The following is a 27,293-nucleotide window of genomic DNA, read 5'->3' as shown; positions in this document are numbered from 1 at the left end:
GGTTGTTGTGTTTGTATATCCTCCGCCTCCGGCAGTGTCCCCGCCCCTGTCCGCGGCATGGTGATAGACATTTGCTGCTTCCAATCGGAGGCGCCCACGGCCGGGAGCGGCCAATCGGGGGCTTCGGTGGGCGGGGCGGCCGGGTCAGTCGGTTTTGGCGGTTCTATTTCAACATGGCCGAAGCGAGCAGCGTCAACGCTGGCAGCGGCTGTGAAGAAAAAGGGCCCGAGGAATTGTCTCAGGAATCTGCGCGCCCCGGCACCATCATTTCGAGGGTGAAGCTTTTTGACACCATGGTGGACACTTTCCTCCAGAAGTTGGTCGCTGCCGGGAGGTAAGGTAGAGGAAGTGAGGCTGAGTGTATATCTCGTTGTAGATTGTTGGCCCACTGGAGTCTAAACCTCGCGAGATCAGGATGGCCCGTGATGGGTGGGTGGGGGCAAAGAGCTGAGTCACGTGGATGTTGGGGTTACTGGTTATTTTGCTAACACTGGTACTGTGGAGCAGATCTAGGACTTATAGCTACTCCTTTCTCCAGTAAACCTGGTGTTGATTATAGGTGCTTGGAAGGAACGTTACAGGCTTTCGAATTAGATTTAGGGCCAAATCATGGCCCAACTTAAAATGAAAAAGATTTAACTGCTCCGTGCTTCTGTTCAGCGTGAATAAAATAGCAACAATAGTACCTTTCTCATAGGGTCTTTCCGAGATTTAAAAGAGTAAATAGTTGTAAGGGTTTTAGAACAGTGCCGGCCACGTAGAAAGCATTAGAATTATAGAATTTATTATGAAAATAGTAATACGTTCTTCACGGGGTGGGTGTGAGGAATGAATGTCTTACAATAGAAAGAAACTCTTCTGGTCTACTTTCTATGAACAGTATTCTAACAGTGTTACTGACCTGGGTTATTGAACACTTCAAATAATAGAAATTGGTAAGAGGAGAAATTCAGGCAAGCCTTTATTGAGACTCGTGGTGCAGCTGGAGGGCTTGAAAACAAGTTGTAGGAGTCCTTGCTGGTTTTCCTGTGGGAGAGGCAGCTGGTCCCTAAAAAGGACGGGTGGATCCATTGGTCCAGCTTGGAGAGGAGGCTTAAGTGTTCTACTTACCCCTTCAGTGGTGCTGTGTGCCGGGATCATGTGCAGTACCCAGCTTTTACTTCCAACAGTCCAGAAGTAACTGTTGGCTCTTTGGTCTTTTTGTATCTTATCATAACTTGCCATTAACTGTGCATGTATGTGGTTAGTTTTAGTCCCTTATAGTTTCTTTGTATTCTGCTGTTTGAGGAGACTTTTGCCCAGGTGCAGGTGGTTCAGCAAAGGGACCAAGGTCTCAGCCTCAGAACAGTATTGCACACTTTGAAGGACGAGTTTTGTCCATGGTCCCATAACCCAGAACATTAGTGCTGAAACACTGTTATCAGAACCTTCAGAGGTTTGACCACACCTATTCTCCATCCACCCTCTATGTCCCCATTACCTCTGTTCTTTGACCTCATCAAGACTCTCAGGAGACTCTCATCTCCTGATTTCCTTCCTAGTTTTAGGACTTTTGTTTCCTACAAAGGCCTTGGGATCATCTCTTCACTCATTGATTCACTTAGCAAATATTTAAGTGCCTGTGCCAGGATCTGTGTCAGGTGCTGGGGATACAATAAAGTAGACCAGGCCCCTGTCTTGGAGCTTACTTGCAATATGTAGAGACATGAAGTAAGCAAAATTACCACAGAGCTTGGTAAGGTAATGAAGAGGCAAGTGGGGGGGGGGGGGTAGGAAAACACTAGATAAGATAGGGATTCCACTCTGAGAAAGTGACATTGATCTGAAACTTGAAGAATGAGAGGGAACCAGCCTTTTGAAGAACTAGAGAAAAAGCTTATGGGAAGGAGGAATACCTTTTGCAAAGGCCTTGAAATGGTCCGGGCATTCTAGGAAGTAGCAGAATGAGAGTAAAATAAGAGGAGGCTGGACAGGCAGGTGAGAGGCTTATCAAGCAGGGCACAGTTTCCATAGTAATACATTTGATAAATAATTTATAATCATTTTTATGGACCATTCATGACACGCCATCATTATATGTCCAGGCAAGCTCTATTATTGATCGATTGATTGGCTTTCTCTTACTCATTCTTGCCCTCCTCTCCCCTCCCCATTGGCCCTGTTCTCCATTCGCTGTATATCCTCCATTTATTCATGTATTCATGTGCAAATATTTACTGGATATCTCTAGTGTCTCAGTCTCTGTTTTAGGAACTGGAAATACCGCAGTGATGAAGATAGGAAGGTCCCTGCTCTCATGGAATAGACTTTCTTGTGCCATAAAGAAAAATAAATTGGCGAAAAGGAATAGAGAGCAATAGGGATGGGTCTGGGTTAGTGTAAGTGCAAGGACCTGACATTTGAATGAGTTTGCAGCCTTGTAAAGTGTGTTGTTTTGTCTGTAAATTTATATAGGTTTTAAATTTATATGAATCATAATCGTGCTGCATGTCTTTTTCAATCAACAGATTTTTGTTTTTAAGATATAACCATATACTGTAAATGCATGTGGTTCATAGCTTCTCAGTGCTGTTTATCATTTCATGATACACATCCAGCACTTACCTATTCCCAATTATGAACTCTTGATTGCTTCCAACTCCCTCCTCCACAGATTATGCCAGGGTACCTCCCCTCACAGACTAGTGCTAGAATTTCTTTGAGGTGTATGTACAGTGGAGTGAAATCACTGGATCCAAGGATTTACATCTACCTCTGTTTTGTCAACTTGCTTTCCAGAAAAGCTGTTCCTATATCCACCATTCTAATGTTTGCCATTCTGAAGGTGTGAACAGGGTATTTCATTATTATTTTAATTTGCACATTTCTAATTCCGCATAAGGTATGGGCAATTCCCTGTATACCTCATTAGTCATTTGACTTCCTTTTCTGTGAACTGCCTACTTATTTCCTGTACTGGTTTTTTTTTTTTTTACTTTTTTTAAAATTGGGTTTTTTATCTTGTTGATTTGCTGGAGTTCCCAGTATGGTCTAGATATCAATCCTTTTGTCAGTTTTAGACCGAAGAGAAAATAGTTATCTCTATGAGGTGTTAGCTTTGTCTATAATGTCCTTTGAGTAACAGAAATCCTTAATTAAATTAAAAATTGCAGATTTTAATTGTTTACATTTTACCCCAGGAAAATGAGGCAGAAAGAGAAATGTAGTCATCCCAGGGGGCCTTCTCTCAAGCTATGTGGATACTCATGACTCTATTCAACCTTTACACTAACTCCACATCCCTCAAACAGTCCCAATAAAATGTTAGGTATCACCTAATCAATTTGTATTTTAAAACCCTCAATTTTCATGTAAGTCATATGTTTAATCTTATGGCCTGTGCTTATGATATCTTGTTTATAGAGGCTATACCCACACCCAGATCACAAAGATGATATACAGTGTTTTCTTCTATTGGCTGTTCTATTGTTTTACTCTTTCAGTCTGTGATCTCTCTGATCACAGGTGTAAAATGGTAGTTTCAGTTAGTCTTACTGTTTTTTTAGTGTTCCCAATCATTGCCAACTAAACAGTTCGTTCATCTCCATTGCTTTATGGAGCCCTTTTATCACACGGCAAGGCCCTCTGCATATTGTGCCCCTGGGTCTCTCTTCTGTTTCACTGATCTATTTGCCTGTCTTTGTGCCAGTGCATATGGGTTCTGCAATTTTTGGTACATATTTTTGGCAAATTAAGGAAGTCCCTGTCTCATTCTAGTTTTCTGAGAATTATTAAGAAGATCATGATTAGGTATTGAACTTTATCAGATGTTTTCTTCCTCAGTTAGGAAGATCTTGTCATTTTTCTTCAGTTTGTTAATGTTTATGATCTACCTTGGTAGATTTTAAGGAAGTTAAACTGTCTTCGCATTCTTGGAATAAATCTTGAATATGATGTACTTAAAATATATAGTTGGATTTAGTTAGATCAATGTTTATAAGCTCTTGGAAGCAACAATTAGAACTGGACATGGAACAACAGACTGGTTCCAAATAGGAAAAGGAGTATGTCAAGGCTGTATATTGTCACCCTGCTTATTTAACTTATATGCAGAGTACATCAGGAGAAACGCTGGGCTGGAAGAAGCACAAGCTGGAATCAAGATTGCCGGGAGAAATATCAATAACCTCAGATATGCAGATGACACCACCCTTATGGCAGAAAGTGAAGAACTAAAGAGCCTCTTGATGAAAGTGAAAGAGGAGAGTGAAAAAGTTGGGCTTAAAGCTCAACATTCAGAAAAGTAAGATCATGGCATCTGGTCCCATCACTTCATGGGAAATAGATGGGGAAACAGTGGAAACAGTGTCAGACTTTATTTTTGGGCGGTCCAAAATCACTGCAGATGGTGATTGCAGCCATGAAATTAAAAGACGCTTACTCCTTGGAAGGAAAGTTATGATTAACCTAGATAGCATATTAAAAAGCAGAGACATTACTTTTTTAACAAAGGTCCGTCTAGTCAAGGCTATGGTGTTTCCAGTGGTCATGTATGAATGTGAGAATTGGACTATAAAGAAAGCTGAGCGCTGAAGACTTGATGCTTTTGAACTGTTGTGTTGGAGAAGACTCTTGAGAATCCCTTGGACTGCAAGGAGATCAAACCAGTCCATCCTAAAGGAGATCAGTCCTGGGTGTTCATTGGAAGGACTGATGTTGAAGCTGAACTCCAATACTTTGGCCACCTGATGCAAAGATCTGACTCATTGGAAGAGACCTTGATGCTGGGAAAGATTGAGGGCAGGAGGAGAAGGGGACGACAGAGGATGAGATGGTTGGGTGGCATCGCCGACTCAATGGACATGGGTTTGGGGGGACTCCAGCAGTTGGTGATGGCCAGGGAGGCCTGGCGTGCTGTGGTTCATGGGGTTGCAAAGAGTCGGACATGACTGGGCGACTGAACTGAACTGAAGTGAAATGAGACTATAATTTCTTTTTTTTTTTTTTTTTACACTATCCTTATCAGCTTATAGAATCAAAGATATGTTAGCCACATATATTCCTCTCCTGGAATGGTTTATATAAAATCGGGATTATCTATTCCTCAAGAGTTTGAAAGAGCTCATTTACGCCTGAAACTTTCTGGGTTGTTGAGGCCTGCCAGTATTATGTTAAGCATCAGTGATGCAGTAGGCATCTTTTGTCATGTCCATAAAGTGTCTGGACAGTGTTTGTTGCAGATTTTTGGTATTACTGTTTCTTTAATGGCTACAAATCTGTTTATATGTTATTTCTTCTTAAGACAGATTTACCATTTTACAGGTTCCCCCTCCCCCTGAAATTTGTCTCTTGAACTATTTTAAATTATTTAATTTTCATTATTTCCTCTTTTTCCATTTCATGCTGTTTCTTTGTTTTTGACTTTGTGTAGCTGTAGTTCTATCTTATTAATCTTTTTAAAGAGTCAGCCTTTATTTTTTATTTTTTTAGAATCAGCCTTTAAAAATTTTTTTTCTGTGTTTTGAGGTTATATCTTGTGTCTTTATCTTTGGAATCTATCCTTATCTTAATTTTTAAAATTAGATTTATTTATTAGTCTCGTCCCAATTTTTTTTTTTTTTTTTTTGGTTGCAGTTTGCAGGTTCTCAGTTCTCAGGCCAGGGATTAAACCCAGGCCATGGCAGTTGAAAGCCCAGAATCCTAACTTATAACCCACCACGGAATTCCCTGAAGTTCTTGAGTTGACGATTTAACTCTTCTTTTTCAGTCTTTTGTTTCCTGAAAAGTGTGTTTAAAACTATAAATTTTCATGTAATTACTGCTTTCTACAAATTCTTTTTTTTCTACAAATTCTTATATCTAATATTTTCAAGTCTTTTACATGTTTAAGTTGAAATTTAATTCATATACCATAAAATTCACCCTTTACTGTGTGCAATTAGTATATTCACAAAGTTGTGCTACCATCATCACTCTAATTCTAGAACATTCTCATCACCCCCGAAGCTTTGTACTCATTAGCAGTCACTTCCCATTTCTCACCCCAGTCTTCTAGCTCCTGGTAGCCATTATCTACTTTCTCTTTCTATGGATTTTCCTTTTCTGGACATTTCATGTAAGTGGAACCATACAACATGTGGTCTTATGTGTCTGGCTTCTTACACATAGCTTGATGATTTCAGGGTTCATCTGTGTTATGACATGTATCAGTACTTCATTCCTTTTTATGGCTGAATAATAATTCCATTGTATGGTATATCATATTTCGTTTACCCATTCATCAGTTGATAGACATTTGGGATTGTTTTTACTTTTTTGTCTATTATGATTAATGCTGTTTTCAACATCTGTGAACAGATGTTATCAGTTCTCTTGGGGATATTCCTAGAAGTGAAAATGGAGGATTGTATAGTAACTCAATGTTTTAACTTTTTCAGCAATTGCCAAGCTATTTTCCAAAGCAAGTGTACCATTTTACATTTACTGTAGCAGTTGATGGCGGGTTCTGATTTCTCCACATTCTTACCAATACTGGTTAGGTCTTTTTGATTATAGCCAATAGTCATCCTTGTGGGTGTAAATTGGTATCTCATAGTGGCTTGGGTTTGCCTTTTCCTAATGATTAATTATGCTGAGCATATTTCATATGCTTATTGACCTTTGGATATCTTCTTTGAAGACATGTCTGTTCAGATTCCTTGCTCATTTTTTAATTGGGCTATTTGTCTTTTTTACTGTTAGCTGGTAAGAATTCTAATTTTGAGAAGTCCAGTTTAGATTCAGTCAATTCAGTCACTCAGTCACGTCTGACTTTGTAACCCCATGCACTACAGCGCACCAGGCTTCCTGTCCATCGTCAACTGCCGGAGCTTGCTCAAACTCATATCTGTTGAGTCTATGATACCATCAACCATCTCATCCTCTGTCGTCCTCTTCTCCTCCTGCCTTCAATCTTTCCCAGCATCAGGATCTTTTCCAGTGAGTCAGTTCTTTGCACCTGGTGGCCAAAGTATTGGAGCTTCAGCTTCAGCATCAGTCCTTCGAATGAATATTCAGGACTGATTTCCTGTAGGACTGACTGATTTGATCTCCTTGCAGTCCAAGGGACTCTCAAGAGTCTTCTTCAACACCACAGTTCAAAAATATCAATTCTTCGGCGCTCAGCTTTCTTTATGATCCAACTCTCACATCCATATATGACTGCTGGAAAAACCATAGCTTTGACTAGATGGACCTTTGTCAATAAAGTAATGTCTCTGCTTTTTAACTGGAGAAGGCAATGGCAACCCACTCCAGTACTCTTGCCTGGGAAATCCCATGGACGGAGGAGCCTGGTAGGCTACAGTCCATGGGGTGGCGAAGAGTCAGACATGACTGAGCGACTTAACTTCCACTTTTCACTTTCATGCACTGGAGAAGGAAATGGCAACCCATTCCAGTGTTCTTGCCTGGAGAATCCCAGGGACAGGAGCCTGGTGGGCTGCCGTCTGTGGGGTCACACAGAGTCGGACACGACTGATGTGACTTAGCAGCAGCAGCAGCTGCTTTTTAATATGCTGTCTATCTAGGTTGGTCATAGCTTTTCTTCCAAGGAGCAAGTGTCTTTTAATTTCATGGCTGTGGTCACCATCTGCATTGATTTTGGAGCTCAAGAAAATAAAGTCTGTCACTGTTTCCATTGTTTCCCCATCTGTTTGCCATGATGAAGTGATGGGACCGGATGGTGTGATCTTAACTTTTTGAATGTTGAGTTTCATAGCCAGCTTTTTCACTCTCCTCTTTCACTTTCATCAAGAAGTTTTAAGTTCCTCTTCGCTTTCTGCCATAAGGGTGGTGTCATATGTATATCTCAGGTTAATGATATTTCTCCTGGCAATCTTGATTCCAGCTTGTGCTTCATCCAGCCTGGTATTTCAAATAATGTACTCTGCATTTAAGTTAAATAAGCAGGGTGGCACTATACAGCCTTGAGGTACTCCTTTTCCTATTTGGAACCAGTCTGTTGTTCCATGTCCAGTTCTAACTGTTGCTTCTTGACCTGCATACAGACTGCTCAGGAGGCAGGTCAGGTGGTCTGGTATTCCCATCTCTTAAAGAATTTTCCACAGTTTGCTGTGATCCACACAGTCAAAGGCTTTGGCACAGTCAATAAAACAGAAATAGATGCTTTTCTGGAACTCTGTTGCTTTTTTTTATGATCCAGTGGATATTTGCAATTTGATCTCTGGTTCCTCTGCCTTTTCTAAATCCAGCTTGAACATCTGGAAGTTCTTGGTTCATGTACTGTTGAAGCCTTGCTTGGAAAGTTTTGAGCATCGCTTTGCTAGCGTGTGAAATGAGTGCAGTTGTGTGGTAGTTTGAACATTCTTTGGCATTGCTTTTCTTTGGGATTGGAATGAAAATACCAAATTGGATTGAAAGTCCTGTGGCCACTGCTGAGTTTTCCAAATTTGCTGGCATATTGAGTGCAGCACTTTCACAGCATCATCTTTTAGGATTTGAAATAGCTCCACCGAAATTCCATCACCTCCACTAGCTTTGTTTGTAGTGATGCTTCCTAAGGCCAACTTGACTTCACATTCCAGGATGTCTGGCTGTAGGTGAGTGATCACACCATCGTGGTTATCTGGGTCATTGAGATATTTTTTGTATAGTTCTGTGTATTCTTGCCACCTTTTCTTAATATCTTCTGCGTCTGTTAGATCCATAACTTTCTGTCCTTGATTTTACCCATCTTTGCATGAAATGTTCCCTTGGTATCTCTAATTTTCTTGAAGAGATCTCTAGTCTTTCCCATTCTATTATTTTCCTCTATTTCTTTGCATTGATCACTGAGGAAGGCTTTCTTCTCTCTCCTTGCCATTCTTTGAAACTCTGCATTCAGATGGGTATACCTTTCCTTTTATCCTTTGTCTTTCACTTCTCTTCTTGCCTCAGCTATTTGTAAGGCCTCCTCAGACAACCATTTTGCCTTTTTGCATTTCTTTTTCTTGGGGATGGTCTTGATCACTGCCTCCTGTGCAGTGTCACGGATCTCCGTCCGTAGTTCTTCAGGCACTCTGTCTATCAAATCTAGCCCCTTGAATCTATTTGTCACTTCTGCTGTATAATCATAAGGGATTTGATCTAGGCCATACCTGAACAGTCTAGTAGTTTTCCCTACTTTCTTCAATTTAAGTCTGAATTTGGCAATAAGGAGTTCATGATCTGAGCCACAGTCAGCTCCTGGTCTTGTTTTTGCTGATTGTATAGAGCTTCTCCATTTTCAGCTGCAAAGAATATAATCAGTCTGATTTCAGTGTTGGCCATCTGGTGATGTCCATGTGTAAAGTCATCTCGTGTTGTTGGAAGAGGGTGTTTGCTATGACCAGTGTGTTCTCTTGGCAAAACTCTGTTAGCCTTTGCCCTGCTTCGTTTTGTACTTCAAGGCCAAACTTGCCTGTTACTCCAGGTATCTCTTGACTTCCTACTTTTGCATTCCAGTCTCTTATGCTGAAAAGGACATCTTTTTTTGGTGTTAGTTTTAAAAGGTCTTATAGGTCTTCATAGAACTGTTCAACTTCAGCTTCTTTGGCATTAGTGGTTGGGGCATCGACTTGGATAACTGTGATGCTGAATGGTTTGCCTTGGAAATGAACAGAGATCATTCTGTCATTTTTGAGATTGTACCCAAGAACTGCATTTTGGACTCTTGTTGATGATGATGGCTACTCCATTTCTTCTAAGGGATTCTTGCCCACAGTAGTAAATATAATGGTCATCTGAATTAAATTCGCCCATTCCAGTCCATTTTAGTTCACTGATTCCTAAAATGTCCATGTTCACTCTTGCCATCTCCTGTTTGACCACTTCCAATTTACCTTGATTCATGGACCTGACATTCCAGGTTCCAAAGCAATATTGTTCTTTACAGCACCAGACTTTACTTCCATCACCAGTCACATCCACAATTGCATTTAGATAACTTATTTATTAATGTTTATTTAGGTTTAAAATTGCAAAGAACTTTTTCTTGGTTGCTTGAGCTTTTAGTGTCACCTAAGAAACCATTGTGTAATTCAAGGTCATAAAGATTTATACATATATTTTCTTCTATGACTTTTATAGTTTTAGCTCTTTCATCTTTGGTCTTTGACCCATTTTGAGGTCGTTTTTATATGGTATGAGAAAGAGATCCAATTTCATTTTTTTACATATAGACATTGTCATTTAATTTTATGTAGTTTGTAATTTTCCTTATCATTTCCTCTGTAACCCAGTGATTATTTAGTAGTATGTTATTTGGCTCCCAGACATGTAATTCTTAAAGAGTTATCCTTTTCTTGTAATTTCTAATTTTATCAGGTTGTGGTGAAATAACAGTTTGTGTGATGCTGATTTTGTGGGAATTTTTGACGTTCTGACTCTTTTTTTTTTTTTTTGACGTTCTGACTCTTTATGGCTAAGTCTATGGGCAATTTTTGTGAATGTTCCATGTATACTTGAAAAGAGTATACAGTTTTCTGTTTCCTGGGTATAGAATTCTATTGTATTTATTAGTTTGAGCTTCTAAATTTTGCTGTTAAAATATTTTAGTTATTCCTTGGTGGTCTAGTGGTTAGGACTCCATTTCCACTGCCCAAGGCATAGATTCCTTGATCCCTGATCTGGGAACTAAGATCCCACATGCCACAAGCTATGGCCTATATGTGTGTGTGTGTATAGAGAGAGAATATGCTCATTTTAAAAATGGTCTTGACTGAGCCATTCATTTCTTTTTAAAAATCTCTCATCACAAAACAACAAAATTCTGTAAAGCAATTATCTTTCAATTAAAAAATAAATATTTAAAAAATACATTAAAAAATTAAAAAAAGAAAAAATCTCTCATCACAATTGTTTATATCTATTTTTCCCCATTGTCTGTCTTTGTTACATTATATATAGGGGTTATTATTTTTTGTTAGATGCAAGAGATTTTATTCTAAGAGAAATGGAAAGTCATTGATGTTTTTAAGGCATGACTAATCCTTTTGTGTGTGTGTGTGTGTGTGTGTGTGTTTAGGAGATGGCTCTCCACGGGCTTAAAAATCTATTTATTTGTAATGCTCTGAATACAGTGATTGGTTTTTTAAAGATACTCTGAATGCTGTGCAGGATATTAATAGATTGTTGGTAGGATTACCTTAAGGTCTTTCTAGGCTTCTAGACTCTGATTTTTTTTTGCGACCTCAACCCATATCATGACAAATACATTTAAAAAGCATCTAGTATCTTGACTGAGGTGGTGGTTATGCAGGGTTACACATGTGGTAAAGACACACACACAAACAAATGTGTGTATAACTGTTGAAATCTCAATGAGTTCTGTGGATTGTACCAGTGTCAGCTTCTTGGTTTTGATACTGTACTATGGTTGTGTAAGATGTTAACACTGGGGAGAGTACATTTCTTTGCAGGTTCCTCTAATCTATTACTATTTCAAAATAAAATTGTCAAAAAATTTACATCGTAAAATAAAAAGTACAAAAAATATTCATCCGTGCAGCATGTTCAGTAGAAAATAGTTGAAAACCACCAAAAATGTTCAACATTTGAAGAATGGTGGTTACATAAGTATAATAACTATCTAATAAAATCCTATTGAGGGCAGTCCAGTGGTTAAGACTTCATGCTTCCACTGCCCGGGTTGTGTAGGTTTGATCCCTGGTCGGGGAACTAAGATTTCCTATGCCACATGACTATGGAGTTATTTAAAATTCCATTTTGAATAATACTGACATGGAAAAAATGATCATGTTATAATGGTAAGTTTAAAAATTAGGTTATGGTCATGGGGAGAAAAGTATCTGTATCCCCATATTAAATATAATTTTTATCTAGTTATATTAAAATTGTAGTTGGCTAGTTGATATATTTTTTATTACTCTAAGATGACAATTATTAGTGTTGAGCTTTTATTTTTGAAGTCATTCCATTTAAAATTTTTTTGAAGCTGTTCCCATTATTTTTAAGTCTAAATCATCTTGTCTGCCCTTAAAAGACTTGTCAGGTCACGGTACTGTGCCTGGGATGCTAACTGCATAGTAGGGGCTGAAATGGTCCAGATAAGAGACTGTGTAGATGAGAGAGCTCGGTGGATATGAGCTGATTAGAGATAGAATCGTATGCGATTGGAAGGAAAGATGAGGGGCAGGGGACCTCCAGGAGGATGCCGACTCTTCGTGATGGTGATTGAGTGCAGTTTTACCATCTACTGAGATGAGGAAGAAACACTCCCCAGTGAGCTGGGGGAGAGAAATGAGTCTGGGGTTGGAGATCAAGACGTGTTTGGATAGGTTCAGTTGGAGACACAAGGCAGCCACACTTGTGTTTCTCAGCTCCTTTGTCCCCTCATCCTTCCAACCCACCGGCTGTGAAACCCACCCTCAGGATCCTGTCTGCACTCCTCCACCCCTGCACTCAACCTCTGAGTAGCTGTAAAGTCTCGCCCATGGTGGAAAATGGTGCTTCCACACAGTCATGTTGTTGGAATTCATCTGGGCCCTCAGAGAGCTCATTATCCTCTTGTCTCCAGTCAGCTCTCTTCCCCTTCTCCACAGAAGTATTAATATTGAAATCTTTATCCGGTCCCGCAGGCCCTCCCCTGCTGCCTGTACACGCTCACTGAAAACGACCTCAGACCTGGTTCACAGAGGACAGAGACACCAGGCAGGGGTTCACACGTCTGCAAGCCTGGCTGAGAGATGCCTCGTCGTGCATCCTCCTAGCTCCCTCCCGTCAGTGTCCTTCCGTTCACGTCCCAGGCTGTGACTTTGGGTTTCTGCATTCCCAGCTTCTCGTTCTCCCTCTCCAGTTTTTTCCTCAGCTTAGGGGAGTTTGACACCATTCCCATAAAACCTTCCTTTCAAGGTCAATAATAACTCTTTGTTGTTAAATACGTTGGATTTTTTTTTTTTTATCTTTAATGTACTTGCTCTCCTTGTAGCATTTGACACTATTAACCACTTCTCTGTCCTTGAGATTTCTCCCTTGGCTTCCAACACCGTTCTCTGTCCCTTACCTCACTGGCTGCTCCTTCTTGGGCTTTTCTTCGTCCACTTGTCCCTTCAATGTGTGAGCATTGCCCTTTTCTTGCTTCACCTGCACGCTTGCCTGATCACAGCCCATTTGATATCTTGCTGTGCTGAAAGCCCTTCAGTGGCTGTTCTTTGCTCCTTACCACGGCTTTCAAGGCCCCGTGTGTTCTAGCCCCTGCCTACCTCTTGTTCCTCTCTGCAGCTATACTTGGTCATCCTAACCTCCTCATTCCCTAGAAAGTCAAGAGCTTTCCTGCCTCAGGCTGTTAGCACTTGATGTTTGCTCTGCCAGAAATGGTTTTCTTCCATCTCTTTGATCTTCTCTAAAGCCACCTTTCTCCCCTAGTTATTCTTTATCATGACACCTTATTTTATTCCTTTGTAAAGACTTCCCACAGTATGTCGTTCTCTTGTCTGTTTGTGGTGTCTTCCCCACAGGAAATGTAAGATCCTTAAGGACAGGATCTTATCTGTCTTGTTCATCACTCTGCTCATTGCTTATTATTGTGCCTGGCACATAGTAAACATACAGTAAACAGCTTTGGAATAAGTGAGGATTCTCAAGCCACCTCTTTCTCCCGCGCTTCAGGCCTCTATCTCTAACAGTCTACTACTAGAAATCTCCACTTGGTGTCCCACAGAACCATCACGTTCAGCAAAACAGGATTTCTCTTCCCTCTGTGGTCCCCAGATTGGTTGAAAATACCACCATGTACTCATTCTCTAGTCCAAAGATTTGGAATTCCTCATTGACCCCTTACTTCTAGTCAGCCACCAAGCCCTGTTGGTTTCAGCCTCTCTCCTCAATCTCCTCTCCATCCTCATGCAAATGCTTCAATCCAGGCCCTCACTGTCTATCACAGAATTGTTCCACCAGCTTCCAAAACGACCCTTCATCCTCAATCTTGCTCCCTCCCTCCAGTCTATGGCTCAGATTTGAGCATGTCCTTCTGCTTAGAATGTTTAATTGGCTCAGGACTGCTCAGCTCCTTAGCTTAGTGTAAAGGCCAGTCACCCCTTGGCCCTTCCTATCTCTCCAGCCATGGTCAGGGCCGTGGGTGTGCAGCAAGGCACGCTTGGTGCAGGTGCAAACACACACGCACATAAATTCTTGGGCATTGGGAACCGCTACTGTCCCCCACCCTTGCCGCCTGCTCTTTCCACTTACTTTTTCTCATTGCTAGAACATCCTTCCCCTCGTTCAGTTAAGTAGGAACTTATGGCTGGCTTCCACATAGAAAGGGCTCAACAAATGTCATGTATGAATACAGCCTTTTAAGATATATCTAAATACTCGACCCTCTCCCAAGTCATTAAAAGTCCTCGATCCCAAAGACCAAGTACTTAGACAGAGGACAGGAATCTCTACCTAGTAAAAGGTGGTCTATTCACATGTCAGTTATCCAAAGGGATATTTTAAACTGCAGATTGATTTCCCCTACAACTCATATTTTTCCATCCATGTTAGCTTGACCAGAGGGGCAAATTATATGATACACTCCAGAGTGACTGGAAGATTATTGGCCTCACTGGTCTATCAGATCTCACTGACCCACACCCTGTCTTCAGTTAGGGTGTCTTCCTTTCACGGATCAGCTGAGGCAAAGACGTCCAAATCTGTCCTTTCTTAGGCTTCAGGACATGGAAATGTGGCCCCATTGGAGCTTACCACATGCGACCTCTCGCTTGTCTTCTGAAAACGAAGGGTTCTTTTCCCGCCAAGAGAGGCAGTTGCTTCGAGCTGGTGTTGGTGGGGCCCCGGTGGAAGTTAGCACCGTTTGGGGGAAAGCTCCATCTGCCACAGGTACCCACGGCCCCAGCAGCTGGGCCACACGTGCTGTCCATCCCGGGGCACGGAGGGAGTGAGAGGTGATCGACAGTTCCGCCCAGTGCCTGTCCGGGTCCCGTCTGCCAGCCCGAGACGTGCTACAGAGGGTGATTTGTAGAAACTGACTTGAAGCCTATGTCTGACAGTGACCAAGGAAGGAGAGCTAATGGCATATGTGCGTGAACTGGTAAAGTTTTAAACAAATGGCAGAGACTGTTGGTGTTCATAGGAAACAGTTCTTCACAGGAAAAAGAGTGGTTTGATATTTAAAATATTCTGATTAAGTAAGTGCTTCAGAAATACCTCACGCCCTTTGAATGTGCAGATGATGCATGCTACTGGCAGCGGTTGCTTCTGAAGTGTGGGCATGACTCACCAGACTGCGGTGTGCGGCTTCAGCCCATCATGCCGATTGTCTGTTCTTCGTGTGTTTCCAGATCATCCATCTCACCCTGTCCCCACTGTGTCAGCCGTCACCTCAGCTGTGCCTCCTTAGTCCCTGCTCCCAGCAGCCAGAGGGAGCTGCTAACATACAGATCTGATCTTGTCCCACCCCTGCCTAAAGCCCCCTCTTCCAGCTCTTCCTATCATGATATGGTGGAGACTTTGTGTGTCTGACCCACCAGCCTGCAGACTGTGTGTCTTGGAGGCCAAGGACACCTGACCCAGAGCTGCTGGCTCCACCATGTCCCGGCTCTGTGACCTTGAGCAGACTTCTCTCTGCCTCAGCGTCTGCATCTGAAAAATGGGCATGGTGAGAGTAGACCCTTCCTCAGAGTTACCATGAGGACTAAGTGAGTGGGCTCACGTAGAGGGCTTGGAACGGTGCCTGGTTCTAGTCGGTGCTCCGTGCATCTTTCTTGTCACTGCATCTTCACACCCAGACGTGCCCGTGCACGCTAACCTCCACACTGCTGCCCGGGCCTTCTGTCCGTCTCTCTCAGACGTTCCTTCCTCTAGGGAGCGCTGTGGTTGGTCACATCACTTGCAAATATTTTCTCCCACTTCGTAGGTTGTCTTTTCATTTCGTTTCTGATTTCCTTTGCCGTGTGAAATCTTGTAAGTTGGATTAGGTTCCATTTGTTTATTTTTGCTTTTATTTCTGTTGCCTTTGCAGACTGACCTGAGAAAACATTGGTATGACTTGTGTCAGAGAATGTTTCACCTATGTTCTTTCCTAGGAATTTTTTGGTGTTAGGTCGTATATCTAAGTCTTTAAGCCATTTTGAGTGTATTTTTCTGTATGGTGTGAGCAAATGTTCTAGCTTGATTTACGTGCGGCTGACTGACCTCTTATTTTCATCAGGGCACACTTCTGGTTTTTATTCCCCCCTCTTCCTTTCCCAGTTCTGAGGCTGAAAAGGGGGAGGGGGAAAGACCAAGCAGCGAAATATTTCTTTCTTCTCTTTTCTTTCTTTCTTTTTTTTTTAATTTTAGAGAAACATTTCTTAATAAAACAGGGCATCTGTCCAGGTGGCGGGTGGTGGGTGGCGAGCGTGGATTTCTGTCACAATGCTCCCCAGCTTCTGTGTATTTGTCTTGGTCTGTCTTCACCCCCCATGCCTTTATTGAGCGAAAACGCCGGTTCTCAGCTGCCCTCTGGTGGACAGTCTGTGGAACAGGCAGGCAGGCAGCAAGCTGGTTACCATGGAGGAGGGCACCCCAGGTTTCTTTAGCACTGCTGCTGCTGCTGCTAAGTCGCTTCAGTCGTGTCAGACGCTGCGACCCCGTAGACAGCAGCCCACCAGGCTCCCCCGTCCCTGGGACTCTCCAGGCAAGAACACTGGAGCGGGTTGCTGTTCCTTCTCTTTAGCACTAGTACACGTGTTCACTTGTCTGGGCCTCTGTCTTCCCACTCCTGCACGATCTATCTGCGTATGTAAACTGACAGATTGACTAGCCACCAGAGCTTGATTCTGGCCTTAAATATTTTAAGTCAAACATACGTGAAAACTCAGTTTACAGTGAGGTTGTTTGGTTTTGTTTGGTTTTATGTTTCGAAGCACGGAGTCTTAGTTGCAGCACGCAGGATCTAGTTCCCTGACCAGGGATCGAGCCCAGGCCCCTATCAGAGAGATGTGGAGTCTTAACCACTGGACCACCAGGGAAGTCCCTGCAATGAATTTTTAGTGCTGTGAATGACATGCTTTCTCGGTGAGTTCAAAAACAGTGATGGTGTCTCAGATATTGCATAATAAGAGAAAAAAACAGGTTAAAATCAGTTAATGTGTAGTCATCTCTGTTTTGAAATTCAGTAAATGCAGTTTTTAAAGGTTACTTTCTGCACTATTTACAATAGCCAGGACATGGAAGCAACCAAAGGTCTATTGACAGAGAAATGAATAAAGAAGATATGGTACATGTATACAATGGAATATACTCAGCCATAAAAGGAAATGAAGTTGGGTCATTTGGAGAGGTATCGATGGACCTAGAATCTGTTACACAGAATGTAGTAAGTCAGAAAGAGAAGAACAAATATCGTATATTAACAATATATGTGTTTTATATATATAGCCAGTGTGTATGTAGAATCCAGAAACATGGTACAGATAAACCTAGTTCCAAGGCAGGAGTAGAGACACAGACATAGAGAATGGACTTGTGGACACAGAAGGGGGGGAAGGAGAGGGCGGGATGAACTGGGAGATGGGGTGTGATGTAAACACACTGCCATGTATAAAATAGGCAGCTAGTGGGAACTTGCAGTGTAATACAGGGAGCTCAGCTTGGTGGTCTGTGAGGACCTGGGGTGGGGCAGGGGTGGGAGGGACGTCTCAGAGGGAGCAGATATACGTATACATACAGCTGATTCACTTAAACAGCAGAAAGTAACAGCATTGCAAAGCAGTTGTACCCCAATAAAAAATGCTTTCACTGATGACAAATGTGGCCCTTTTTGTGGGGCCACAGTGCAGCCTTTTCTTGGCAGCGGGGTCGGGGTTCTTCCTGCACATGCAGCCGCAGCCAAGATGGTTTACCAAGCACCTGCCTGCTTCAGACTGCCCAGCCCTGGGAAAGCAAGCTACTGGCTGTGTTCTGCACTCTTCAGGGGGTGGTGAGGACTGTTGCTTTGAAAATAGTAATAATAACTGTAGCTAACATGGAGCGTTTCCCTGTACACTGTACTGAGTGTTTACATATGTAACCTCACTTAATCCTCACAGTAATTTTGTGACTTATGGATTGTTATTATCTCTGATGGAGATAGAAACTGATGCTTATAAAGGTAAAGAAGTTGTCCAAGGTCACTCGGCTGATGAGTGGTAGAGGTAGGATGTGAACCCAGGCAAAAGGACAGGCGGTCCTTGGAGCTGGTACACCTACCTGGCTTAGACAGCTGGAGGGCCCCTTGCGTACCCTTGGAAGACCAAGGCCAGAAGACCATTCCAGCACAGGGCAACGGAGGCTGATGAAGATGCTCTGTGGAGAGGGCGCCTCTGTTCAAGTAGCCCAAGCCTTGGTACCCTAGGGTCCAGGGTCGGGGAGGTGGCTGGGAATGGACCACGCCTGAGGCCAGGCAGCCTGGGCCTCACCTCAGTCGCACTCACCTGGTCTGCAGCTTGTCTTGTAGAAGCTACAAGATACACACTGCTGCTGTGTATCTGACACTGTTCTGGGTGCCCTGGAGATCCCAGCGCCATTGTGGATGGCATCCCTACCCACAGAGATACTAGAATTTACGTGAGAAGATACAAGTTGACACTTGGTGGGAGTGGCCGTGAATGTTTTCTAAAATGCATCATTTTTCCTATTTCTCTGTGAGTGTGTTTTTTTAGGAAATTTACAAGAGCATTCACAGTATTCCCAAGTCTGCACGGGCTCTCAAGAAAGGAATCCCTGGGGGCTTAGGGGAGAAGGAATCGCATGAAGGTGGTCTGAAGATACAAGCTTCCAATTATAAGATAAATCAGCACTAGGGACGCCACACAACTTGATGACTACAGTTGTCACTGCTGTGTGGTGTATGTGAGAGCAGTTAAAAAGGTAGATTCTACAAGTCCTCATAACAAGGAAAATCCAATTGTTTGTCCTTTTTTGTTGCTCTCTGTGTGTGTGCTTAGTCGCTCAGTCATGTCCGACTCTTTATGACCCCTTGGAGTGTAGCCCACTAGGCTCCTCTGTCCATGAGGATTCTCTAGACGAGAATACTGGAGTGGCTTGCCATACCGTCCTTCATGGGATCTTCCCAACCCAGGGATTGAACCCAGGTCTCCTGCATTGCAGGCGGGTTCTTTATCATCTGATCCACCAGGGAAGTCCTTTTTGTTTCTGAGATGGTGTATGTTTACTTACCGTGGTAATCATTTACCAGTATATATTAAGTCATTATGCTGTACACTTTAAACTTATAGGGTGCTATATGTCAATTATATCTCAGTGAAACTAAAAGAAAAGAAACCACTTTCCTCACCGCTTCCAGCCTGACTATTCTCCCTCCATGTCCTTGGATCACATGTTTCCCATGTTGTGTGTTTGTATCAGTGTGTGTGTTTCTGGGTCCGTCGCTTTCCCTGAACTCTCAGACCTGGAAGGGGACACCAGAAGAGTTGATGAGCAGCACCGGTGAGCAGAATTATCCTGCCCCCGCCCTGGGCCCTGTCTGCTGCCAGCCTGGGCTGAGAGCAGATGCACGCAGCTCAGATGCGCCTGGCGAGTGGGCTGGGAGGAGGAGCAGGATCTCCCGTTTCTGAGCCAGACCCATTTCAAGCCACAATTACCCGGTTTCAATTCCAGCCGCGCTTTGTCAGGCGTCATGTGTCCCTCCACATTCCTCCGTGTAGCCGCAGACTGCGTGGCTCGTGGGGCCAGCGGCAAAACAACAGGATGTCTGGGGCTCTGCTGAGGGTGAAAGGATGTCTGTCATCTTTGTATCTGGTACCTTGGTTTTGCCCCCAAGGTGCACTGATACCAAACATGTACCCTCAAGAGGATGGGAGACAGGTATGCTGGTAGATGTGTACAGCCAGCTCTCCAGAAATAAAGCCCTGGCTTGCGGTGTCTGCTAGCTTCCCAGGTGTAAATGAGCCAGCAGCGTAGCATCCCTACATACAGCAGAGGACAGACGGGCAGCAGTGTTTCCACAGATGGAGACCGTGGATGGAGTTGGCCTCTGGAGCAGAGGAAAACGTGTAGAGTGACTTGGACATCATGTGTTTTTTTTTTCGTTTTTTTTTTTTTTACATCATGTGTTTTGAGCAGTTAGTACCTTCGTGGGTTTTCTTAAAAAATACTTATTTATGTATTTGGCTGTGCTGGATCTTAGTTGCAGCATGCAGGGTCTAGTTCCCTCACCAGGGACCAAACCCGGACCCCCTGAACTGGGAGCGCAGAGTTTTAGCCACTGGACCACCAGTACCTTTGTTTTTAGTATAATTCATTATAATCACATGTAATTTAATTTTCAATAATTACTGTGTTTAACAACGGCCTCACAGATATCCTAGAAATTTAACAGTTATCTCTTGCAAACCACTGTGAGCTGGCTCCAGCACACCACTGCGCCACTCTCTGCGTCTGTTTCAGAGGACATTGTTTTGGTGGTAGGAATTGGGCCAGGAGGCCAGAGAGCCATGAGAAAGGGAGGACCCAGCAGTGACTCCCTGGCTGCGGCGGGGCCTGTGCATTGGGTTCCAGGTACCTAACCTGTTTGTCCGGAGCCCCTAGCTGGCCCAGATGGCTGAGGAATATCTGAGCCCATAGTGAAGCCTCAGGGTGTGTTTCGGGACACCTCCTCAGACACTTTGCCAGGTCCCTTGGCATTCCTTCATCAGAGAGGCCTTCACTGACCACCCCCACACTTAAAGGTGATCCCCATGGTGCACTCTCTGAGCCCCGTATCTCCCGGCCCTTTTCCCTCCAAGCACTCTCCACTAGTAATCATCCCCACGTTCACATGTGAGTTTCTGTATTTTCTGCCATCTCTTCCTCCACTGGAAGCACCAGGAGGGCCATGCCAGCCTCACTGACCCGGAGCACCCAGCACATAGCAGGGCTCAGCGAACACTTGTGGAGGGGAAGGGCCTGAGAAAGCAGGTGGAGAGACAGGTGAAGGAGGGAGAGGAAGCAGCCATGAGAGTTCATTAAGTTATTTCAGTTTCTTTGTCCAAGAGGAGCCAGCCATCGGGAGTATACTGGGTACCCTTTGACCTTTGCAGCTACAAGGAGTGTGTCAGCTGCCAGTGACAGAGCCCTGACTTTAAATGGCACAAACACTGAGAGAAATGCATTACCTCACTAATGAGAAGCCCCGAGGTGGGATGGCTCCAGGGTGATGTTTCCAGCAGCCTGGTGATGTTCTCAGAGCCCCGGTTCTTTCCGTCTCCCTTCTCCGCCTCTTTAGGGCAGAAACTCTGCTCCCAGGCCAGGCCCCCATGGTTGTCGGGGCTGGAGCATCACCTGGGTATAGTTGAGTCCCACGGGACGGGCATCAGTTCTTCCTGTGTGGCTCTTCTTAGGAGTAAGGAGACCTCTCCCAGAGGCCACATACCCTGTCCTAATGCAGCCCTGCAAGGGCACTGGAAGGACCAGAGGTTCTCAAAGTGAGGGGCGCAGACCAGCAGCATCAGCGTCACCTGGGAGCTTGTTCAAATGGGGGCGGGGGCAGTGGTCTGAGTCTTCATCAGCCCTCCTGGTGATTTGGTGCTTGGTAAGGTCAAGTTTAAGTACCGTGGCTGGCCTGAGTGTGACCCACCCTTCAGAGGGAGACACCTGAACTCAGCTGGGGCTCTGCTGAGAGGGAGTGGGGAGACTGGAGCGGCTGAGCCATCCTCAGTGACCGGAGCTGCAGATGAGACTCTGCCCCCACTGCCGTCAGCCAGTCATGGAGACAGGGCCTCGAGCCCTGTGATGAGGGGCAGGGCTGATGACGCTGAATCCCCAGCCTGCGCCTTCTCTCCTCCCACCAGCTTCCAGAGGTTCACTGACTGTTACAAGCGCTTCTACGAGTTGCAGCCTGAGATGACACAGCGCATCTATGACAAGTTTGTAACTCAGTTGCAGACTTCTATCCAGGTGAGTGGCAGGAATCCCTGGAGCACTCTTGGTTCGGGTCCTGTCTTCAGGTCTTCAGCCCTCTGAAAGCAGGGGCCCTGCCCTCAGCCCCCAGGACTGTCCTCTGCCCCGCTGGCTGCAGTGGCCACCTTCCCTTCCCTCCACATGACCTGGGTGTCTCGAATGCCCCTTCTCTCCTTGTCCTGTGATGTAGTGGTGTTTATAGTTGCTGTCCCGCCTGACCTTGGGAGCTCAGTGAGCTCAGGCCTAGTTCTGCTTCTCTGTGTTTCTCCAGCACCTGCTGCAAAGCCTGGCAGAGGAGGCATTTAGCAAATGGTTGAATTCACGGGAACTGCATGCTGGAGAGGGTACAGGAAGGGACAGGATCCCATTAAACTCTCTGGGGAGTCTCAGCTCCATGCTGTCCCAGTCCAGGATGGGCCTCGTTAAGCGTCAGAATGTATGTGTGCTGTCAGCCAGGGGCGCTGGGGCGTGAGGATAACTGCAGGGGCTGCAGCCTTCAGAGATGACGGGCAGAAGGGGAGTATTGCTGTGGGCTCTTTTAAAAAAAATTGTTTTTTAACTGTGCTGGGTCTGTTTTGCTGAGTGTGGGCTTTCTCTAGTTGTGGAGAGGGGGAGCTACTCTCTAGTTGTGATGCTCCGGCTTCTCGCTGCAGTGGCTTCCCTTGTGGCAGAGAGCGGGCTTTGTGGCACACAGGCTTCATAGTTGCAGCTCATGGGCTCCAGAGTATGGCTGGATAGTTGTAGCTCACAGGCTTAGTGACCCTGTGGCATGTGGGGTCTTCCTGGACCAGGGATTGACCTGGTGTCCCCTGCATTGTCAGGCGGATTCTTAACCACTGGACCACCAGGGAAGCCCAGGCAGACTCTTTTAAAATGTTTTCTGTGTTGTACTTTCTTACTTGTAAAAGTCACATGTAGGAAAGTTGGAATGTTTGTATGAAGACAGAATTTAAGTCAGCCAGAATTTTACCAAGTGCCGTTAGTAGTTCAGCATATGGAATTGTCTAGTATCATTATAGCTCGTTCCTGTTTTCCCTCCAGGAGGAAATCTCTGAAATCAAAGCTGAGGGAAACCTGGAAGCTGTCCTGATTGCATTGGACGCGATTGTGGAAGAAAGCAAAGACCGCAAGGAGCCAGCCTGGTGAGAAGGGCGTTGCCTGCTCCCCTGGCCACAGGCAGGCTCATAGGGAAAGAGGCAGCATTTCAGCATCTTTTTTTATTTCCAGTATTCTGGGAGGTGGGTATTAATCCTTTGTCTGTTGCTTCGTTTGCTATTATTTTCTCCCAATCTGAGGGCTGTCTTTTCAGCATCTTTTTTTAAAAAAGAAAAAATTTATTTGGCTGTGCTGGATCTTAATTGCACGGCATGTGGGATCTACTTTTGCGACCTGGGATGGAACCTGGGCCTCCACGGGCCCACCCGGGAAGTGCCAGCATTTCAGCATTTTGAAGGAGGTTTTCTGGTGGAACCACGTGCACGAGACTGTGGGCTCTCGGCCCTTGAGAGGACCCTGTGACAGGCACAGGTGGAGAGGACCACCAGCAAACAGTGACCCGGAACAGAGAGACAGACGCACAGCCCCTCCGGGGAAGGAGAGCTGGGGCAGACGCGTGCCATCCTGGGGGTTGAGGTGACTGGGATGAGAGAAATCTTCCCAGGGAGCTCGTTTTAGGACCAAGTGGCCTGGGGGAGAGAGGGTAGAGGGAGTGGGATGAGGCAGAATAGAGACGTTTGAACTCTTAGGTCGGTTAGTCTGGCCCAAGCATCTGGTTTTTATTCATTTGTTCATCCAACAAATATTTTAGGAGCACTTACTATACGCCCAGAACTGTTCTTCATGCCAGAGATTCGGCAATGACTAAGACACGAAAGACCTGCTGTCCTGGAGCTGTCATTCCAGGGGCAGACCCGCTGCCTGGCTGTCCTGGGCAGGAGGGAGGGGGCCCTGGGGACGGGAGTGCAGGACTGAGGCCATCGAAACCACAAGTGGCCTGAGCTCCTGCCTCCATTCCCTGCCTGAGTAGAATCCTAGGTCAGGAGGAGTAAAAACCTTTTTTTGTGCTTTTCAATTTAATGCTTTATGATCTTTATAACTGAAGAGAATTACTTTTTTTTTTTTTTTTGAGAATTACCTTTTATAACTGAGAAAGGATTTTTAAAGAACCTACAGTGGCTTCTATGCCCCTGCCCATCAGAACTGACCCATTTCCTCACTCTGGGTACCCAGCACCCCCTGTAACCTTGCCTTCTCAGATCTGTCTTTCCTTATCTTCCCACATTAGCCAGCCATGGCCTTTTAGGGTCTGGGCCTGCTCTCGGGCCACCCGCCTGTCCCCATTTCTCCAGCTCACAGTCTGATAGTGGGGATGCCCCAGCAAGGCACATGGTCACAAGCACAGAGAAAAGTCGCCTCCAGCCCTGGAGGGGTAGAGCTGGGGAGAGCGTATGTGAATGAAAGGAGGAAGGCTAGGGTGCGGACTAGTGAAAAGGGGAGAGGTGGTTTCCTGGGAGCGGGAGCTGAGAGACAGGGGTCAGGGTTCCCTTCAGGAGCAGGAGCCATGCGATTGGGTTTGGGAGTGAGAGGGACCAGAGCAGAGGCCTCGAGAGCCAGCTCAGCTCGAGGCTGAAGGTGGGCATGCCACCTGGGCTTGGAGACGAGGCCTCACCCCACCACCTCCTCCCTGTGCCCACCCCTGCGCCCCCTGCAGGCGCCCCAGTGGGATCCCGGAGAAGGACCTGCGCAGCGCCATGGCGCCCTACTTGTTGCAGCAGCGGGATGCCCTGCAGCGTCGTGTGCAGAAGCAGGAGGCCGAGAACAGGCAGCTGGCGGACGCCGTCCTGGCTGGGCGCAGGCAGCTGGAGGAGCTGCAGCTGCAGGCCCAGGCCCGGCAGCAGGCCTGGCAGGTGAGAGCCCCAGCCCGGCCCTCAGGCCCGCCTTCCCCTGTGGCAGCTGAGAAAACGGGCCCAGAGAGAGCAAGTGGCTGTCCAGGGACGGCTTCTCCCCGTCACGGCCAGGGTCAACACTCCACAGCCATGGTGGTTCAACTCCACATGACCACTGCCCAGTACCTTTAAAATGTGTACTTTAGAATGACTTCTAGAGTGTCAGCATACCTACAACATAGCCTCCCTGTAACTAAAGTGTGTCCTTGAGGGTGAACTCTATTTCTGAAAGTGGCCCAGAGTCACCTGGGGCCAGGTTGGTAAACAAAGGGAGGGGTGGTCAGGATGGCTGACACAGACAGCAAGTGTCGCTGCAGAGCGATGAGGTGGGTTTCCTTGCTGGCTCAAAACATGGTTCCCAAAGAGGGTTTCTAGTGGGGCTTGGACCGTGGCCCGCTGTTTGCTTCTGCCCACCATTCAGATGTCCAGCTGATGTCTGTTGTGGCCACTTGACAGCTCCCTTCCTGGGGCAAACCCTTCTGATCCTGAGCGGGATAGGTCCCCAGATCTGTGGCTCTTGGGTTCCCTGGTCGTCTCCTCCCAAGACCAGTCAGGGTAACCTGAAGGCGGTGCCCCAGCCTCCAAAGGCACTGAGCCTCAGAGAGGCGCGGCGGGAGAAAGGCTGTGTCCTGTTCAGCCTCCTCTTGTCTTCACTGCTCAGCCTCCTGCTGTAACACCCTGGCCCTGGGGGCGTCCTGTCGTGCAGTGTCGTGTTGTTTAGTGGCCCAGGTCTGCATGGCAGGGCCCAGGACGGGTAGCCGAGGCCCTCAGCCTGGTCCTGTCTCCTGGGGCGGGTCCCATGGCTCAGAGTTGTGTCTCTGCCTTCCTGGGTCCTCAGGCTGCTCTGACATTGCCACCCCATCACTATGAGGCCAAAGATCACTTCTCTGACTGGGCTCTGGCTTCCAAATTGGCCAAACAGTGATCCCCAGAGCCCTGCCAGCTGTGACATTTGGTGCTTCTATTGCAAGAGGAAGAAGGACGCCCTGCTCTTAGAGCCGCACCTCTCCCGTCACAGTTACGGATCCTAACCGCTGTCTGAAGTGGGTCAGGCGTGCCCAGTGCCGAGTCCTGGGTGAGCCCAAAGAGCCCCTCTTACAGTTTCCGTGTCTAGTCCAGCTGAAGGGCTTCCCCGGTGGCTCAGTGGTCAAGACTTTGCCTGCAGAGCAGGAGATGTGGGTTTGATCCCTGGGTTGGGAAGATCCCCTGGAGAAGGAAATAGCAACCCACTTCTGTAGTCTTGCCTGGAGATCCCTATGGACAGAAAAGCCTGGCAGGCTACAGTCCATGGGGTCAAAAAGAGTTGGATACAGCTTAGCAACTAAACCATTAGCCCAGCTGAAAGTCCATTTAAGAAAGCTTCTCTGCTAGCAATCTCCACTGAGGTCAGACGATCAGGGGGACACTTTAGGGACCTTTTTGAAGGTCAGCTCTTCTCTGGGGAGGTCCAGCCTAGGTGGAGCCCCAAGCCTGCCACCCAGCCTGCCATAAACACCTGCTGAGTGGGGTGGATTTCCTAATAGGCCCTGCTGGGCCCATGACAGGAGTTACAGACACCTTCCATGTCGCCCTGGTGGAAACTCAGGCCTGGAGTCAAGGACAGTGAAGGAAAGGGGTTTGGGTTTTCTCATCTCCCAGTCTGTCTCTTCTCTCTCATTGATGTCAGGCTCTACACAGAGAACAGAAGGAGCTGTTGGCCGTGCTAAAGGAGCCTGAGTGAGGAGGAGAGGGCCAGACCCAGGAGCAGAGGGCAGTCAAGGTCAAGGGCCTGTGGTCCAGGATGCTGGACCTGAGTGAGCTGCGTGTGAGAACAGTCCCTCAGCAGTGATGGAATTTGCTGGAGAAGGAGGTCTCTCCATTGCTGTTGTACTTTGGGGCTCCTTGGGGTCAGAAACACACACGACGTTCAGATTCGTCCGTTTTCTCCTAACTTGAGGGCTCTTGGCCAGCTCCCGCCGTGGGAGTCAGGCCCCGTGCTTCCTCTCGTATAGGTTTGGGCCAACCCGCCACCCTGCCCCCATGACACACACCGCCAGTTCCTGAGCCCGCCCTCGGACCTGGCTCGGGGAATCTGTTTCCAGTCTACTGATTGCCCCCTTGCTGGCCAGCCCCAGGGGCCCTTGCCATGTTCTCCCCACATCCGCAAATAAACCTCCTCCACTACACTGTAATCTGTGAGGGTGCTTCTTCCGCCTGGGCCTGTCCCAGGACTCTCCAAGGCCAAGATTCCGCCCTGGACTGGAGTCCTGGCTCCAACTGAGGTCTTGGTTGCAGGGCTGCAAGAGGTCTTGGGGAGGGTGGGTGGAGGCCGTATTTGACCATCATGTACAGAAGGGCTGGGAAGCCCCTTGTCACAGAAAGCAGGACCCTTGGGTTCCCTGAGGCCAGGACAAGCCTCTGCGGGGTGTCACTCTGTCCAAGCCAGCCCACCATTGTCTTCCCCTCGGGTTGATTCTGAGAGAGGCT

The 27,293-nt window shown here is 46.1% G+C and overlaps 1 protein-coding gene across 1 annotated transcript; it reads left to right on the top strand.

Moving 5' to 3' along the window:
• The first annotated feature begins 145 nt into the window (after nucleotides 1-145).
• On the top strand, nucleotides 146-26,990 carry LOC122432231 (polyamine-modulated factor 1). The gene is made up of 5 exons (XM_043453994.1): nucleotides 146-334; nucleotides 21,774-21,879; nucleotides 22,924-23,024; nucleotides 24,593-24,788; nucleotides 26,494-26,990. Exons 1-5 carry the CDS (start codon nucleotides 174-176, stop codon nucleotides 26,545-26,547), a joined length of 618 nt encoding a protein of 205 aa, XP_043309929.1. The 5' UTR covers nucleotides 146-173; the 3' UTR covers nucleotides 26,548-26,990.
• Nucleotides 26,991-27,293: the final 303 nt, after the last annotated feature.

This window comes from Cervus canadensis, chromosome 2 (genome assembly GCF_019320065.1).
Source record: "Cervus canadensis isolate Bull #8, Minnesota chromosome 2, ASM1932006v1, whole genome shotgun sequence".
Taxonomy (NCBI): Eukaryota; Metazoa; Chordata; class Mammalia; order Artiodactyla; family Cervidae; genus Cervus; species Cervus canadensis.
The sequence above is the reverse complement of the archived record's forward strand: the minus strand, read 5'-3'. Positions and strand labels throughout refer to the sequence as shown.